The sequence below is a fragment of the Oncorhynchus tshawytscha genome, linkage group LG17, assembly GCF_018296145.1.
Source record: "Oncorhynchus tshawytscha isolate Ot180627B linkage group LG17, Otsh_v2.0, whole genome shotgun sequence".
Lineage (NCBI taxonomy): Eukaryota > Metazoa > Chordata > Actinopteri > Salmoniformes > Salmonidae > Oncorhynchus > Oncorhynchus tshawytscha.
In genome coordinates this window covers 6649474-6668473 of record NC_056445.1, presented here as the reverse complement: position 1 = coordinate 6668473, position 19000 = coordinate 6649474, and the positions used below count along the sequence as shown (strand labels likewise).

Sequence of the window (19000 nt, the reverse complement as noted above, 5' to 3'; positions counted from 1 at the left end):
AACAACTCCGGAGAGACCTGAAAATAGCTGTGTAGCAACACTCCCCCATCCAACCTGACAGAGCTGGAGAAGATCTGCAGAGAACGGGAGAAACTCCCCAAATACAGGTGTGACAGATTTGTAGTGTCATATCCAAGAAGACTCGAGGCTAAAATCGCTGCCAAAAGGTGCTTTACCAAAGTACTGAGTAAAGGGTCTGAATACTTAGGTAAAATGTGATATCAGTTTTTATTTTTTATAAATTAGCAAACATTTCTAAAAACCTGTTTTTGCCTTGTCATTATGGGGTATTGTGTGTAGATGAGGTGGAAAAAAACAATTTAATACAGTTTAGAATAAGGCTGTAACCTCACAAAAAGTAAAGGGGTCTGAATACTTTCCGAAGGCACTCAATCATATAAATATGTACGAACAAAATATACTAAAACTATCGTTAAAAAAAATATTACAAAATAACTAATGCCAAAGGGAAGCTTATATTTAGAAACTTCAATAACTTAAAGAAAATACAAAAACTGTAAAAAGGAAGAAAAAAAAGAAAGAAAAAAACATTTTACACTGCTAAGGATTTTTACACTCGTCTTATTTTCACAGAACTTGGAAATACCACACCGTAGTGCTTACATAATTCACCAAAAAGTATAAATACTAGTAAGAAAAGCCATTGTACAGTACCAATTTCTTTCAATCTACACAATAAGTTAGTGTGTCAGACAAATATTGCAGTTATTTACAGTTAACTTTAAAACATAGTAGGTAGTTTTGGGTGGAAATAAATGGCATAAGGTTAGATGAGTGAGGTGAGGAAGAAGCAGCCCATCTTGGCAGTGGCATGGTCATAGGGAATAGAGGAGGATCATGGCAGCAGTCTTGCAGCACAGTCATGGGGTCATGTTCCTTATGGAACACAACAGGAAACATATCAAAACTGTTTTGAAAGAAAACGGAAATGAGCATTTCTTTTTGGGTAAGTCCATTAAACCTGTTTCAATTAGTTTTCAATTAGAACACGACCTTGGAGAAAGGTTGATAGGGGGGGAACTCGGGCACATTCATTAAAGCAGCAGCCGTCAGACCAGCGGGCGGGGGCTGACGAGGAAGGAGGCACCATATCAAGCCAAGGGGGTAGCCAGGCACCTGGTAAACACAGTCAGCATAGAACTCTGGAAAGACTGACGAAGAGGAGAAGGAGAGTATGCCAGACTCCGGTACAGGACAAGGCCATGAGCAGTAATTCAGGGGGTTGGGTGTCTGTGTGTAATGGGGAGAGTGTGTGTGTGTGTGTGTGTGTGTGTGTGTGTGTGTGTGTGTGTGTGTTAGTCCACGTCACTCATGTCGCTGACAGGTTCATCCTGAACGATGCTAAGATGGTTCATGGCACGTTTGAAGGCCGTCTGAACAGCCTTACGGATGCTGGACGTTCTGCCCTCCATCATCTTGATCTTGTCGATGGTCTTGTCAATCCCCAGTGGGACCATCTTAGACTTAGGAAGCCATTGCCTGAGAAGAGTGAAATCAAATTCACAGTTACATTTCTTCTGATACAAATCTGCAAAAATGTAAAACTTCTAATACAAATTTGAGTTCTCTGTGTTGTCTGTTGGTTGTGTATTCGCAGTATGTAATTGAAATAACACTTAATATTGCAAATGTGGATTATAAAATGGTGTATCCATGCATGTTACGATAAAAAGAAAATGTCCCTTTCATAGCATTTAATATTGGAGAAGTCTCACCAGCTGCGTTTGTTGTCAAAGAAAAGAACGAGGAAGAGTTTTTCTTCGTTCTTGTACTGCATCCGTTCTCCTACCCGGAGGACGTCAAGGGGGGGCATGGGGATAGACACCCCGTTGTGCTGGCACCCCACCCGGGGCATGTGGGGGTCGACGATCTAACGTGGTAGAAGAGGTGTACCAGGGTTACTAGGGAGTGTCTGGAGTGTTATGACACCGTATACTTGCATACACACAGACATGCATTGCACACACATGCGCAAACACACATGCTCAAATACATAGCTGGTGCTTGTGATGAATAGGTGCATCCACTAAGGTAAAATCAGACCTGTTTGACAATGGCGCCATCTAGAGGACTTGAAAGATATGGACCTAGGTTTTACTCTAACATGAAAGGCAAAACATTGTAGGGTGTGTGGGTGTGTTACCTTACAAACATCTAGAGTGTGTGAACATCCCTCACTCACAATTTGAACAGGGCCTAAAATTAACACCCACCAAATGCGGGTAGATTTTGGCATTGGCGGGTCTGAATTTCTAATTCACCAGCCACATTGGTCAAAAAGATATGCATTGGCACATGCGCGAGTAGTGATTTATAGCATTGGACATTCACATTGCTCTGTTCACAAATTAGGTTGTTTTTTCAATGTTTGAGTTTGCTTCCACTGCAAGCGAAGAAGAGACAGTCAGCCTCAACTAGTCAGATTCTCACAGGCACACTAGAATCGATTCCTCGACTCCTTGCCCATCGACTCCCGTTGCAGACTCCCATTTAGCGGAATCGACTCCACGACTCCTAAGATTCCTCGACTCCTTGCCCATCGACTCCCGTTGCAGACTCCCATTTAGCGGAATCGACTCCACGACTCCTAAGATTCCTCGACTCCTTGCCCATCGACTCCCGTTGCAGACTCCCATTTAGCGGAATCGACTCCACGACTCCTAAGATTCCTCGACTCCTTGCCCATCGACTCCCGTTGCAGACTCCCATTTAGCGGAATCGACTCCACGACTCCTAAGATTCCTCGACTCCTTGCCCATCGACTCCCGTTGCAGACTCCCATTTAGCGGAATCGACTCCACGACTCCTAAGATTCAGTATTTTTTAAGGGAGGAAACTAGTTTGCCGTAGACTACTTCCAAGAACACAAACTCTTGCATCTATCACAGCAAAGAAAGAGCGAGCTAACGAGGGAGGGTGAGAGAGGGGATGGGCATAGTCAGGTATAGGTAGACATGTCGGCCACCAGGCATAGTCAGAACCATGCATCGGTAATCAAAAATGTGCAGGCTATCAGTGGCGACCCGTCATTCAGGGCATGTTTTGCATGTTATTCTGGCATTTATATCAGTTTGCAAACAATGAAAAAAAAGTGTATATATTATACACAAACGTAGACTATTTTTTGCTTTCTTGAGTAATGCAGCTCCAAAATGCATTGGCCATAAACATTACACAGCAAGTTGGAAATCTCAAATTCAATAATGAGTGGTTTGGAAGGAATCAGTGACTAACTGCAAGCATTGCAACGCAATAACTAGCCTGCTATTAAGTGGAACGGATGTGTGGTCCAAGTCTGGGTTTAACAGAAGTATTCACACCCCTTAGTCAATACTTTGTACAAGCACCTTTGACAGTGATTACAGTGGAGTCTTTGTGGGTAAGTTAGAAAGAATTTACTACACCTGGATTGCACAACATTTGGCCATTATTATTTATATATAAAAATGATTTAAGCTCTGTCAAATTTGGTTGTTGATCATTGCTAGTCAACCATTTTTCAGGTCTTTCCATAGATTTTCAAGTAGATTTAAGTCAAAACTGTAACTCGGCCAATTCGGGAACATTCATTGTTTTCTTGATAAGCAGTTCCTGTGTAGATTTGGCCTTGTGTTTTAGGTTTAGGTTTTAGGACAATAACCTAAAACACAAGGTCATCTCCCAGTGTCTGGTGGAAAGCAGACTGAATCAGGTTTTCCTCTAGGATTTTACCTGTGCTTAGCTACATTCCATTTATTTTATCTTGAAAAACTCCCCAGTCCTTAATGATTACAAGCATAAGATGATGCAGTCACCACTATGCTTGAAAATATGAAGTGGTACTCAGTAATGTGTTGTATTGAATTTGGCCCAAACATAACACTTTGTATTCAAGTGTTCTGTTTGTGTTTAATATTGTGTTTAATAAAAAGTTAATTTCTTTGACACATTTTTTGCAGTATTACTTTAGTGCCTTGTTGCAAACAGGATGCATGTTTAGGAATATTTTTATTCTGTACAGGCTTCCTTCTTTTCACTGTGAATTATATCAATATTGTGGAGTAACTACAACATTGAACCATCCTCCGTTTTGTCCTATCACAGCCACTGTTTTAAAAAGTCAACATTGGCCTCATGTTGAAATCGCTGAGCGGTTTCCTTTCTCTTCGGCAACTGAGTTAGGAAGGATGCCTGCATCTTTGTACTTGGTGAAATGATTCAGTACACTTTGGATAGTGTATCAATACACCGAGTCACTACAAAAGGGATATTCAATGTCAGCTTTTTTTATTTGTACCCACCTACCAGTAAGTACCCTTCTTTGCAAGGCATTGGAAAAACCTCCCTGGTCTTTGTGGTTGAATCTGTGTTTAGAATTCGCTGTACGACCTTACAGATAATTGTATGTTTAGGGTACAGATGAACATGATTTTTTTATGAATACCTAAAAACACTCCCATACAACTTTTTTAAATTTTTACTCCTGAACCTATTTAGGCCATAACAAAAGGGGTTGAATACTTATTGACTCAAGACATTTCAGCTTTTCATCCGTAAAAAAAGTAATTAGTTATATATATATATATATATATATTTTTTTTTTTTTTAAAACAACATTATTCCACTTGGACATTATGGGGTATTGTGTGTAGGCCAGTGACCAACAAATCTCAATTTAACCCATTTTAAATTCAGGCTGAAACACAACAAAATGTGGAAAAGGTCAACGGGTGTGAATAGTTTCTGAAGGCACTGTATACATTTGGCAGCCAAAAATGAGTTCAGTGTAGCCTATTATAGTCTAGACATGACGATGAAATATCGTCATGCCTAGAATAAAAACCTCAAAGCTTCCGTCAGGAGTCAATTAAATCTGAAAAAATAAAAGAACTACAGGGGGCAGTTTGGAATAATCCTGTGTAAATCGCCTTCTGGAATAACGCACATGCTTGGATAATAATTACATAACCAACACTCTGGTAATACCCGTCTGAATAGCGCTATAAACATGGCAAAGAATGGCCTTATCAGTGTAGGATGAGCAGCATCATCACATGGGATGCGTTAAGGCTGCGCACAGCAGAACGATCACTGACATATTCTAGTTCGTACACATCACCTTCTATATCAAACAAAATAGGACTTTTACAGGCTAAGTTAATGAACAAATGGGCAGCATCATGTTCATGTCAGTCCTCTAGAACGCAAATGTAGCCTTCCTATTCGGACGCTGCAATAATGAGGTGGTGTGTACGTCTGTTTCAGTTCCTTTTGGGAGTCTAACAGTTCGTGCATATATTAGGAGGACATTGTGACATTTTTTTGTTCATTTTGGACTTCGGCAAGGTTTTTTTTTTACGGCTGTTCGAGCACACAAACATTTTTCATGAGGCAAGACGAATTCGGTAGCCGAAGTCTAGTTTTTCAAGCAACGGTCTTTTAAGGAAGTATGTGAGCACACTCGTTCGGTTCGCCTAGCATGCTGATGACTTACGCCACATGTGACGACTTGAGTGGCTCCATTACCATGGTAAGCTTAAAGGGGCAGCTGAAAACTTGTCTCATCTGTGATATTTTGGTTAAAAGACTTCAGGTCCCAAAATATTAAATTGAGCAATATACCACATTACTTCTTATTAGTAATAGATTCCTTGATTTAGAAACATTACTAAGCATGCGTATCCATTTAGATGTGTTTTTTTGTTGTAATTAAAGCACAAAAAATATATTTTGACTCCTAAAAAAATCTGAGTGGCTGGTGGACAAAAAGGTTAGTTGTAGGCCCTGGTAGCAAGCACAGAAGTAAGAATGAGATAGTCAGGTGTCATACATATGCTCACTGTCACTCACCAAGGCAGGATAGGAAGGGTATCCGCTACATTTTGCCCAAACTAGCTTTAGAGGTTCCAGAACAACTGTTGCAGCACTAGCAGGCATCCAAATATTGCTATTGCCAACTTCTATGGATGCAGGAATAACAACAATCAAGTTAGGAGGGGTTCACTGTAAATAGAGCAAAACACTTCCAGAGCCATGCTAATAGTGACAGCATCAACACACAAGTTAAATACATCACAACTCACTGAAAAATGTGATATTAAAGAGAATACAATTTGTGGACTGTAAATCATGAATATAATTGCTTTAAGTTATGTTTACATAGCCTGCATCGTAGCATACTACTGAGGAAAACTCTGGGTTCTGGTTATATCCTAATGCTAGAGCCAAAGAGTTTTGGGGCACGTTTAGAGGTACTGTGCTTTTACCGGTATTTCCAGCATTGTCCACTAGTGTTGCTGGAGGTAGGAAATCCTAGGAAATGTTCTGTAATTGACATAAGCTGTCTCCAATCAATCAATGTCTGTTTGTGCGTGTGTGTTTGGCAGGAGGGATTGCTTAAGCCAGGGGAGGAGTAGCTCTGCGAATCTTAAAATCGCACAAAACCTATTATTTTGCAGAGAATACTATTTGTAGAGCAGTGATTCTACCTCTTTTTTGCTCAAGCTGATCCTCTCCAACAGACTTGGAAGTTGTAGCTAAAAAACGGTCAATTATGGAGCAGTAAAAGTGGAGAGTCAATTAAACCAACCATGGAAGTATATTGTTGAAAATATGGGGTGTTGCCCAGACCGGGACTCGAACCTGGATCCAGCGACTGTCAATGGCTTAGGCGATCCCCCCCACCAAACAAGACATTGATTGATTGGAGACAGTTTGTATCAATTAAATAACATTTCCTAGGATGATCTACCTGCAGCAACCCATGCGGATCAAGCTGGAAATACCAGTAAAGGAACAGTACCTCAAAAGCTGCCCCTATAGCAATACATCTACTCCACTGACTCCCAGCCAGACCTCATCTGATACAATACACACTACCCTCCGCAGTCTGCACTTTACTGTACGATGAACATCAAGACAGAAAACTTACCGGCGGCAATCCTAGCGGCTCTGGCAAAGTTCCCGGTTTCTATACAGGCAATGAGGTCGTTCTTATCATCCACAGTGTTTCTTCGGACCAGGGCCGGCTTGCCTTTACCACATGCTGGAAGACTGAGGGTGCTGCTGAAATCAGGAAAAGACATCCGCACTGTATGTGAGTCAGACTGCCATATACATGAAACACTATAGAGAAATTACCAGACTACATAGTTGAACTACCAAGTACCACCAACCATGTTCAGCAGTGAAGAATGCACCACCTAGCCTGTTGTTATGAGATGTCTTTAACTACACAAGTCAGTTAGAACAAATTCTTATTTACAATGACGGCTTACGTTTGATTGAGCCTGCCTGTGTTTCCACAGTTGGGACTATTCTAGTGGTTCCATTGAGCCAAGCGGGCTCAATCAAGCTCAGTTTAAATTCTATTTGAACGCAGGTCTGTTGAGGCATATGCATGTACCTACCTGGTGCTGCCCAGCAGACTACCACTAGATGAGATGCTGGACTCAGAGGCACACCGTCTCCTGGTTTCTAGAGGCCTGCTGTCAGTTAGCTCCTTCTCTTCATCAATTACCTCCTCCATCGCAAAACCATTAGACAGGCCTGAGGCGAGTAACACAGAGCAGTACAGTAATCGGTATACTATACATAAACCAACTATAGCATAGACCTACAACATTAGGACCTTTTAATCATAAAGAGTCTCAGAGTAGGGATGCTGATCTTAGATCAGTTTAGCATTTTAGATTATAATTAATAAGATTACATGGACAAGGGGAACCTAATCTCTTATTTCACAAGTCTGAAGATCATTTTCTACTTCATGCTCGATTTAAGAGTCCCATTAAGATAAGTACTTTATTTTCTGACAAGTGAGAAGAACCCTATTTACCTGTGTTAATGTGTTTGACAGGGGACTCATCCTCCCTGTCTCCACCCCCCTCGCTGTACACCCCACGTGGACTGTGGCTCCTCTTCCTAGTCCTTGGGTGGAGGAGGGTCTCCAGCCTGGGGATCATTACCGACAGGAAGGTCTTGGTGCCCAGCTGAGGGCACCCTGTCTGGGCTTCGTCGCCTCCTCTCCCCCCCTGGTTCTTCCCAGGGCTAGAGGTCTTGGACTTCCTGAAGAGCACGGCAGTGCGGCGGTTGACAGTCGTCCCCGAGGGTTGGGCCAGGGTGGAGGTGGCCACCACACTCACGTCCCCCTTTGAAAGAAGCAGGGGGTTCTGGGAGTCGGAGTGGCCATTGAGAAGGGTAGTGGTGGAGGAAGCGTTGTTGGGTTTCTCCCGGTCAAATTTGACCTGTCCGTGGGTCTTGCTGTCCGGGGTGTGGATGGGTTTGAGGGTAGGGGGTTCTAAGTTACTCTCGAAGTGCAGGAGAGGAGTTAGGGAGTCAGAGGGTTCCAATTTGGGAGGTAATGATTTGTCCCCTGTTGAAGAATACAGTTATAAAATACATAGAAAGCATAACATTATATAGATCACAATGTAATATGAAAAGAGGGAACTGTACATTAATAAAAACACCAGAACCATTCCTAAAGCACATCATCCTCAGGGTGAAGACTTATTACAAAAATTCAATACAAATCATCTTGCCTTCTACAACTTCTTATGGCTGCAGGGGCACTATTGAGTAGCTTGGATGAAAGGTGCCCAGAGTAAATGGCCTGCTCCTCAGTCTCAGTTGCTAATATATGCATATTTGTATTAGTATTGGATAGAAAACACTCTGACGTTTCTAAAACTGTTTGAATGATGTCTGTGAGTATAACAGAACTCATATGGCAGGCAAAAACCTGAGAAGAAATCCAAACCGGAAGTGAGAAATCTGAGGTTGGTGGATTTTCAAACCAGGCCCAATTGAATTCACATTGGGATATGAATGAAGTTGCACTTCCTATGGCTTCCACTAGATGTCAACCATCTTTAGAAACTTGAATGAGGATTCTACTGTGTTGTGGGACTGAATAAGAGCTGAATGAGTCAGCTTACTGGCAGAGAGCCATTTCCTGGTCACGCGCATTCCACATGATATCGACGACTCCTCGAGACACAAAAGAATTCTCCTGTTGGAACTTTATTGAAGATTTATGATAAAAACATCCCCATGATTGATTCTGTACTTAGTCCGAAATATTTATTTGACCTGTAATATAACTTTTTGGTTATATGGGGATATCTGAGTGCTTGGCCAATGTCAGGTCCTCCCTCTCCCATCCTGACACTGAAAACCTCATACATGCATTAATCTCCTCCAGTCTTGACTACTGCAACTCACTACTCTCCGGCATCAACTCACATCACCCGTGAACTCCACTGTCTCTCAACGAATGAATTACAAGATCCTCCTTCTGACCTACAAAGCCCTTCACCACCCTGCCCCCCCTTACCTCTCAGACTTTCTCCACTACCAAACTACACACGCAATCCGTTCCACCACAGCTGGCCACTTTGCCATTCCAGTTCAAAACTCCAGCTTCCAAGATAACGCCTTCTCTTCTAAAGGCACACCCCCCTCCTTTATGGGCAAATATTATATAGTAAACTTGGAGTCACGCGATGTTACGCTACGTCGTACTACCACCACCACATGGAAAAGCATAGGTCGATGTTGGATGTTGATGAGCTTGATGCAAAATTCCAACAAATAAGAGGGTTTTATTTGAATGCTGGTGACATGATCGATGCACACCAAAACCAGATTGCGCAAGTTTTCTATATAAATCGCAACCGTTTTAGTGACAAAACCGTCAGTCGATTTTAATTTAAAATGCGATGGAAACACATTGAACTGTAGATTTCTATTTGGTAGATGAAAAGTGCAGATTTTCTTTATACAGATTTTACAATATATGCATGACAATCTGTCACAAATTGGATGGAAACCTAGCTACTGACATCCTGAAGAGAGCACTATCCTGCTGGAAGCCATAGTTATCACAACAGAGGCTCCAAGTAATCCAGAACAGTGCTGCCAGGGTCCTGACCAGGACCAAGAAGTCAGACCAAATCACACCGATCCTGGCCCAAGTTCACTGGCTACCGGGCAACTACAGGATCAACTTCAAAATCCTCATTATTATATTTAAAGCCTTGAATGGATTAAGCCCCATTCAAGGCATGGGAGCAGAAGGCTCCCATGCCCCTCTATGGAATGCTCTCCCTGACCATCTGAGAGCCGCTTCATCAATTAGAACTTTTAAAAATGGGCCTTAAAATATGTTGTACATTTTAAATGTGTACATAATGTAAAATGTAAAAATCCTCCGTAGCGCTTTGACATAACCATGTAATGAAAAGCGCTATACAAATTAAATGTACTATTATAATAACATATTGGGTTCCCCAATGCAGATAAAGAAAAAACCCACCCTCATTATCAGGACTCTGTCCATTGGTCTTCACACCCTCTGCCTCCCCAGCTTTACTCCTTTCTGACTGGGAGGAAGAACAATGCGAATGGGAGTGGTGGGACGCCCTCCTCAGGCCGAAGCTCATCTCGCTGCGCACGTCGTTGATGGTCTTCTTGAGCAGCTTGAGGCGTTTGGAACGTGACGGGCTGGACTTCATGGAGAATGTCAGGTCCAGTTTCTCCAGCAGCTCTTTCAGCTGCTCCTCCAGAGGCATGTGCTGCCGGTTGGCTGGGACCAATAACTGGTCCACTGGGAAAGGACACCAAGATAACACTGTCATTGGGAGACATTTGCTTGATGTTAACTTAAACACAGAGTAGCCTAGGTAAGTAGAATTATATTGAGGATCCAGATTAAGCAAACTGCTAGACAAAAATTCTCAAGAGCATCTCAATTGAGAGTGCTTCTTAGACCAGGAATATGCTTTATTATTTTGGATCTTTGCAAACACTGCAGTCTGTTCCAGTATTCTATATTGACTGATTTATCCATTTTATATATATAAAACTCTTTGACTCGCTAGGCCTTTACCGTCCTCCCAGGAAAACGGTGGAGGCGCTTCGATCTTGGGCGGTTCGGGCAGGTGCATCCCGCTGTCCTTCTCGAAGCCGATTCGTTCCACATCCCTCCGCGTCTTCCTGATCAAAGCCCCACCTTGGTCTCGGAGACGGGCGGCCGCCCGGTGGAAGAAGGTATCCTTACAGTTGTACTTCATGCAGTTGAAGATGATGAGATTGAAGTCAGACTCAAAGTCATCCAGGTTGCTGTAGGCCTGGTCGTCAATGCGTTTCCTCATAGTGGAGAAATCCATGGGGTTCTTGATGTGGTCAAGGTAGTCAGGCACCTACAGGTTTAATGATAGACAGAGATACAAAAACATCTGATAGTCGGCACCTACAGGGCATTGAGATGTAAATGTATAATCCAGTCTGATATTTTTTTGGAATTACTTTAAGATTTTATTTTTATTTTTAATCAGCCCAAATGAGGGGCTCTGACCCATGCTAGGAGGAGTAAAGAATTGAGATATAAATCTACTATAGTAAACAAAATAAGGTCATTCAAGTTAAAATATGTATTTTTTAATTCATTAAAAACGTGAAAGGGCATAAGCAGCATCTCAACTCTAGTCTGGCTGACACCAGACTCCTGACTTTAAAGACTGTTTGATGTTAGGGTTAATGAAGTTGATAATGATGGGGGCTGTGCTTTTACTGCTTGGTTCTGTGTCTTGATGCCTCAAACACCCACATGTGCAGCCCCAGACCAGCGCCCCCTGACATTATAACCACTGGATTTATAAATCCAAACAACAAGAGGTTTAAACTCACTGGGGGGGGGTGAGAGAACCAATAAAAGCTTGATCAATTTCTGGCCGAATCTTACATTATCAAACGGACTCCTGTCCAGACCAGTGGCTCTCCCTCGCTGTGTACCACGCGAATCATGTCAGCAAGAATACCTCAACTCTCCAACATCTCAGGCTGTATGTAGATGTTATAGTAAGAGCTGCTCTCCTATGGTAAGTAAGCCTTACCTCTTTGATGTCGACAGGCTGGGCAAAGATCAAGGACTGGTCTCTCTCTTGTAGCTGTTCCAACACAGACCTGAGCAGGATACTGAAGGGAGTCAGCTGGACCTCTAACAGGCTCTGCTGCAGCTTCATCTGAGGACACACAGGGGACCGTTAGCATCATTATATACTGTATATGGCTGCTGAACCATGGAGGGGGATAGAGAGGGGGGAGGAGCTGCAGCTCCAATTTATACTATACTACTAATTGTCTTATAGTTGGCTTGTGAGCTATATTTATGTGTTGTTGGCTTGCAGGGACAGCTGCAGTTATCTAACCTACCTCTTCTCTCTTGAGTTTCTCCCTCTTGCGTATGAGCTCCAGCAATAACCTGGCTCTCTCCAGGTCATGTCTTAGACAATGCCACTCCTTGAGCTGCTCCTTCAGAGCCCGGCTCTCCTCCTCACTCTCCTTCTGTGGTTGGAATCACACAAATCAGGACTTAAAACATTGCAGACATGTACAGTTAAAAAATTATATCACCAACATTAGGGTTAGAAAACAGTGGAATTGTAATCATGCAAGGAGAATAGTGGAGCTCTCATTTATACAATCATATGCCTCTGGGCAGTTTTGGCCTGTTCTCTTTGACACTGCTATGGTAATAAGGAGAGGGGTATCTTATAATGATAGGAGTGTGAGAGGGAATTGAGTGTACCAGCCAGGAGATAAGAATTGTGTCAGAAACAGGGGGACAAGAGTGCTCGACCGTCTAACTGACCGGCTGTGCAGCATGAGTCTTCTGATGGGACTGTTGGCTGGACTGTAGTCGTCTGATGAGGGGTACTCCGTTCCTCGCCTGTCTCTTTAGAGTCCAGTAGTTTAGAGCCAGCTCCACAAACACCTTCTTTTTCTGCATAGACACCCGGTTGAGGATGGTGTTTAACCTGGGAACAGATGGAGAAGATATTAACGATTTTAAAAATAATTGCTTATTGAAGTAATGTCCATGTCTGAAATTGAATGACATGTTTTTTCACTAAGTCCTGACCTCTTTTTCTATACAGTGCCGTGAACATGGCCTGAAACTAACTTTTTGGTCCACCAGCCACTGTGGCAGGTAGATTTAAAAATCTACCAGCCCCCCAGATTTTTTCTTATCAGACAAAATATAGATTGTTTTTTACATAATTACACAAAAAGCAATGAGCATGCTTTGTAATGTTTCTAAAATAATACATTTCTTACTAGTAAGAGGTGATGTGGTATATTGCTCAGTGTTATTTCATTATTTGTGACCTGAGTCTTTTAACCAAAATATCGCAGATGAGACAAAAATCTTAATCTATCCCTTTAAGGGAGGGAGGTTACCATGGCAACAAGAACACCATTTGACTTCAGTGTGCCTGTGAGAGAATCGGACTAGTAGATGATGCGTCTTTGCTAGCAGTTGAAACAAACTCAAACATTGAAAAACAACTTTAACTTGTGAACAAGGTGGGGAGGAAGATTATAGAAGATACTGTTTGAAGAGTTAGGGCTTCAGATGTTTTCAGGAAGATGGGCAGGGACTCTGCCCGGATAAGTTGCAGGGGTTTGATGGCACAAGCGGAGAGCCCTGCCAACCGCGAGTTTGCCCCCTGTCTGATTCTCTATTTTCGCAAAAAAAAATTACACTGAATTATCAGATCTTCAACCAAAACCTAATATTAATATCAACAGCACGCATTTGGTTGCAGTCATTGCAGCTAAAGGTGGCACAACCCGTTGAGTGGAAGAGGGCAATACATCTTTCAAACAGGGACATTGGGTATTGCATCATTTTGGTAATTAAATAATTATCAACATTTTGTCATTTCATATTAGGTTTTGGTTAATAAATCTAATAGCATTCACTGTAAAAAAAACGACAGAAAATAAGAATGGGGGCAAATACTTTTCACGTCACTGTATGTTGTGTATTGTCACATTTACTGATACGCCTGAACATCTGCAAATTATGAAAATGATGCTTAGATGAATGGTGAGTGAATCTACCTTTGGGGAGGAAAGTTAGGCACGGCCACGGGTGGGACCTCTTCCTCTGGCTCCACCTTCTTGCTCTTCCTCTTCCTGCCTTTCGTCAGTGCATTGGCGCCCCTCATCTTCTCCCCTTTCAGAGGGGAACACAATCCATTTTGGGGTTTGGCGTCCTCGTAGATGGTGAGAGGTCGTCTGACCGAGCTGTTGGGGGTGTGAGCCCCACAGTAAGCAGTCTTCTTCACCGAAAACGTTGGTTCGCCGGTCTCTGTAAACTCCTTGATTGGTTCCATCTTCATAAAGAGTCCTGCTTTCTGAGCACAGCTGACGTGGAAGGCTGTGTAGCAGTTAGCCTTGTGACACTGGATACAGGCCCCCACCCCCTTCTCCTTACAGAGGTAGCAGGTGAGCTTCCAGCGAGCGGACGGTATGTTGCTGACTCCGTCGATGGGCTCGATGAAGACTGTGTTGGAAAACCCTACCTCCGGCACCCACAGGGCGCACACCACATGACCCCAGCGGTCATCGTCAGTCTTTTTCACTGCTCCGCCTTTGTTAGGACACAGTATGCAGCCTGCAGGCTGGGTGGGCGACTGGAGGCAGTGCCGGCATAGCCACTGTCCCTCTGGGATGTAAGGGACACCGTAACACTCTTGGTGCACGGCCAGGTTGCACATGTCACAGAAGAGGATGACGTTGCTGTCCTGGCCGTCTCCGTCCATGCAGATGCAGCAGACAGCGTCCTCGTCTATGGTCAGCTTGTCCTGGCCCTGGCTCACCTTTTCCATCTGTGTCTCTTTCTCAAAGCGGTCCACCAGGAACTCAAACACGTTGTGGGACACCTGGTGGTTGGAGGGAGAACAGTAAATATTTGCACATGTATTGTAGTTTTAATGACTACTGTTGTGTTGTATTCTTGTCTTAGCCTGTGATCCATTTGTTTTTGTTTCTCTGGGGGGAGGGGGGAGCTAGCCTGAGTGTCAGTGTTTCTACTCTCGTCTAGTTGGCAAAAGAGTAAAAAACAGACTGAAATCAAATCCAAGTTTATTAGTGGCGTACACAGTTTAGCAGATGTTACAGTGGCTGCAGTGAGACACTTATGCTACTAGCTCCTAACAATGCAGTACAATGTCAAAGTCCACAAATAATCAAAAATGAATGAATAAATAACATTTAAAAAATAAGAAATACCAGAATTAGTCCAATTAACCCTAATACCACTAACAGTAATTCAAATGCAATCTATGCTTATATACACCAGATGAAATTTACACAAGATAGCATTCTTAGTATATGTACAGCGGTAGCTATACACCGAGTGTAAAAACATCAGGAACATATTTTCTAATATTGAGTTGCACCCCCTTTTGCCCTCAGAACAGCCTCAATTCATTGAGGAATGGACTCCAAGGTGTAGAAAGCGTTCCACAGGGATGCTGGCCTATGTTGACTCCAATGCTTCCCACCGTTGTGTTAAGTTGGCTTGATGTCCTTTGGATAGTGGACTATTGGTGATACACACAGGAAACTGTTGATCGTGAAACATCCAGCAGCGTTGCAGTTCTTGTCACACAAACCAGTGCGCCTGGAACCTACTACCATAACCAGTTCAAAAGCACTTGATTATTTTGTCTTGCCCATTCACCCTCAATGGCACATATACACAATCCATACACAATCAAGGCGTAAAAAAATCCTTATTTAACCTGTCTCCTCCCCTTAATCTATACTGATTGAAGTGGATTTAACAAGTGACATCAATAGGGGATCATAGCTTTCACCTGGTCAGTCTCATGGAAAAAAGCAGGTGTTCCTAATGTTTTGTGCACTGAGTATCAGAGTGAGATATGTCAAGAATCCAGTATAAAAATAAATATGCAGTGTATAAAGATGAACTAAAATGCAATGTACAGCAGTAGAATATAATAATATGCTGTCGAGAATACAGTATTTAAATACACAGTACAAAACCCCATGGAAAAAAATGATTGACTGGCACCCAGGCTACAGGAGAGGAGCCTCACCATGAAGTTCTGTAATTATGAAAAGGTGTCATTTAAAAAGACAAGGCCTACCTGACTGACGCCCTCACTCCTCCTCTTGTCGTTAACTACTTCCAGCCAGGCGTAGTCCTCCTCATCCATATCATACTCCACCTCCTCATCCAACTCCTCTGACGTCTTCTCCACATACTTATAGTACACTGGGGGCCTCCTGGGGACCGCTGGTAGGTTATACTCCACCGTCCGGACCTTGGCCTCTGGAAGTGTCTGTACTGGTGCTGCTGCAGCTCCACGTGTCGTGTGGTTCTGTGCGACCGCAGCTGCACTCCTCTTCTCCTGGTTGTTTTTTAACCGGACGGAGCGCATTGGCGTCTGCTGAGGCTTCTCCGTGTTCTCCTTGTTGCTGGTGCACTCCATAATCTCCTGAGCCGTAGGGTCATCATCCGAGATCACGTCCAACTTGTCGTAGATGCTGATCCGGTGCATCCGGCCGTCAATCTCCATGTCCACCATGCGCTGGGCCTGGGCATAGGTCAGAGTCTGTTTGTTGGGGGACGGCTGGATGGGGGAGGGCGGCCGCTGGGGCTCGGGGACCCTGTGGTGCCGAGCCTTCTTCCTCATCCTCGACACCTGAACAGCTGCAAGGAGAAGAGAAGCAGGTACATAGAGGAGTCTATACCACAACACAATAAATTAAACAAGCATGGGGAGGACAACAGAAGCAGACATAGATTACCATCACAATACATTAAGTTTTTTACTTTTTTACAAATAGTTTATTTTTGACTGGTTTTACCTAAGGGTGTGGTAACGGAGACAAACACCAGGACAATGTAAACAAGCATCAATTGGTGAAGGTATTTGAATAGATAGCTGGAAGCTGGCCTGTTGATCTGTTGATCTGTTGATCGACAATGTGCGATATCAGTTTGAGGATTTCAATTTCCATAGCATTGTTGAATTTGAATTTGTTTACATTAGAAACTATAATGTATACTCCTGAGTGGAAATGTGGACTGGGTAGGTAGAGCATCTGCTAAGACGTATGAATAAGAAAGTGTGTCACTAAAAAGCGTGAGGGACAAGGGGATAGTAGTGATATGGGGACAAAAGGATGGCTTGTGTTCAAAAGAAAGTCAGGATTCCCACGGCAGCAAAAGTACGAGATAACTGCTAATGTTATCACCACAGCTGCAGTGCAGGCATCTGATGACAAGATAACAGTTCAATTAAAAGTTTGAACAAGAAAAATCTCTGCATGGGTTTGTATGGAGAATGTGGTCCGTTTTGGAGTGGATGGATAGATGTATACAAACTGTCTGGTTATTCTTAAGAATCATTCAAGATGAGACTGCAAGATTCCACAGTAAATCACACTGAGCCTAAACATAACACAACAGACACAGGAAATGTTTTGGGTTGCTACTGACAATCTAAAACGTCTAATAAAAAACGTTTGCTATATGCCAGAGAGGACAACTTGTTCACACAGCCTGCGTAAAGTAAGGGGGGGGGTGTTAACTTTAGCCTTTTAAAATTGTGCTAACTTTGTTGCGCCTAGGAGTGGCAGGCAATTGAGCCCCCCCACCCACCAAACTATAAACTGCACCATGATAAATTGCACCATTTAATTTACCGCGTTCAGAGGATGTCATAGTTCTTTCTAGCAAACTAGCAGCTGGCTGAAGAGAGAGAACAGCGACACCAACGAATAGCGAAAAAAGATGAAGCCAGTGTGGGCTAATAGCTAACAATAACATTACTGTAGCTACTAATGCTAGTTACAGTTAGCTAACAACCTAACGTTAGCAAATGGCGTCAAACAAAACAGGGCAACGGAGCCCTTTAAACGTGTATTGCGCTTCCTACAACACATGCAGCATTAATCAGTTACTGGCCGACTATGCTCTATATAATCCATGATAAAATGCATCGGAAAAATAACAACAAAAAAACCACATACCTTAGAACTAGAAACAGCTTTGCTGGTTGTAGATAGTAGCTTGTCAACAGCCTTTGAAAGCAATGGCGATGTGGCCTGCTCAGTGGCTGTAATTCCGTACACAATGTTCTCATCCAGCGGGAGATGCTTAGGCTTTTTCAGTAATAAAGGAGAAGAATGCAGTTGGGAGCCCTCTGGGTCTTGTTAAATACTAAACTGGGTTCTATCATGAGCATAAAAGCATTTTCTCAAGGATCTGAATTGGCTTCTTCCCTATAGCCTGGAACCATTTCGAGGCTGCAACTGCAAGCTCGAGCTCTCCCCCCACAACAATGCAGTGCACGAGCGTTGTCCCACCCGCTACGCACGACGCAACGACGTACACTATAGGTCATGTTGTAGCGTAGATACACAGATTATACACACAGATAGAACAATGAGCCCGATATTTCATCGGATGTAAACTGTGACGCATCCGGTTGGAGTTTAACACTACCAAATATGGTGATGAGAGGAAGCCCAGTGGCCGGCAGTGGGAGAAGATGGAGCGACATTCTGCAAATTTGCTCATCGATGAAACATTTGATCTCCATACAGTTGTCTGTTTCCAAGAATCTGTAACAAACAGAGTAGACTGCGCTTTGTAGACTTCAGCCTTTGCAAAATGTACAAATAATTGCATTGTTTATACACGCGCACTTCAGAATAGGCGTTCCCTAATGGAAATATGCAAATAAATGCTAGAACGAGCCAATAGGATTTCACTAGCTTGTACTTGGCTCTGCCCAACTCCTTGCTTGTTCTGCCCACCATGAGTAATTTGCTCCCTTTGGCAACGACAGGCTCTGGTCTATCTTTGGTTAGTTATAAAAATCTTTGTTATCCATGTCAGAAAAGATGGTCGTCACCAGTTACTGCATTCTCAAAGTCAGAAGGCCCGAATAGTCGACCAATCAAATGGAGTGTGATCGGTCATCTGATTGGTCGATTAGGCGGGCCTTCTGACTTTGTGGCTCTGGTAACTAGTGGATCAGAAAATTCAGCGAGACACTTGGCCCCTCATTTTTTTCTGATCGGGGCCACTCTGGTCTATTTATTGCCCCCGCCCCGCAGAGGGGGTGTCCCAAAGCAAGAATGTATTTTAAAATATTGAGATATGCCT

General features: G+C 43.1%; 1 protein-coding gene across 3 annotated transcripts; it reads right to left on the bottom strand.

The window, feature by feature from the left end:
- Positions 1-457: 457 nt before the first annotated feature.
- On the bottom strand, positions 458-18290 carry LOC112216770 (bromodomain-containing protein 1). 3 transcript variants are annotated; one of them, XM_024376830.2, is made up of 14 exons: positions 17860-18290; positions 15969-16534; positions 13912-14735; positions 12656-12821; positions 12217-12348; positions 11898-12026; positions 10892-11204; positions 10319-10609; positions 7838-8374; positions 7410-7548; positions 6932-7065; positions 5851-5960; positions 1737-1891; positions 458-1500 (listed from the first exon to the last, which is right to left on the bottom strand). In XM_024376830.2, the coding sequence occupies exons 2-14, from the start codon at positions 16515-16517 to the stop codon at positions 1317-1319; spliced, it is 3663 nt and encodes a 1220-aa protein (XP_024232598.1). In that variant the 5' UTR covers positions 16518-16534; positions 17860-18290; the 3' UTR covers positions 458-1316. The 3 variants fall into 3 exon arrangements, with proteins under 3 accessions (XP_024232598.1, XP_024232599.2, XP_042155983.1); XM_024376831.2 differs by lacking the exon at positions 17860-18290 and adding an exon at positions 16693-16815 and having other exon boundaries at positions 6932-7062; XM_042300049.1 differs by lacking the exon at positions 17860-18290 and adding an exon at positions 16693-16814.
- Between the last annotated feature and the right edge of the window lie 710 nt (positions 18291-19000).

Bases quoted from the DNA above. Each gene is read 5' to 3' on its own strand.
- LOC112216770 (XM_042300049.1), bottom strand. From the start codon at position 16,741: ATGCTTGTTTACATTGTCCTGGTGTTTGTCTCCGTTACCACACCCTTA. The intron at 14,736-15,968 runs GTAGGCCTTGTC...TCCAACCACCAG, and splicing joins GGAGTGAGGGCGTCAGTCAG to GTGTCCCACAACGTGTTTGA. The intron at 1,892-5,850 runs GTGAGTGACAGT...CTACCACGTTAG, and splicing joins ACCCTTCCTATCCTGCCTTG to ATCGTCGACCCCCACATGCC.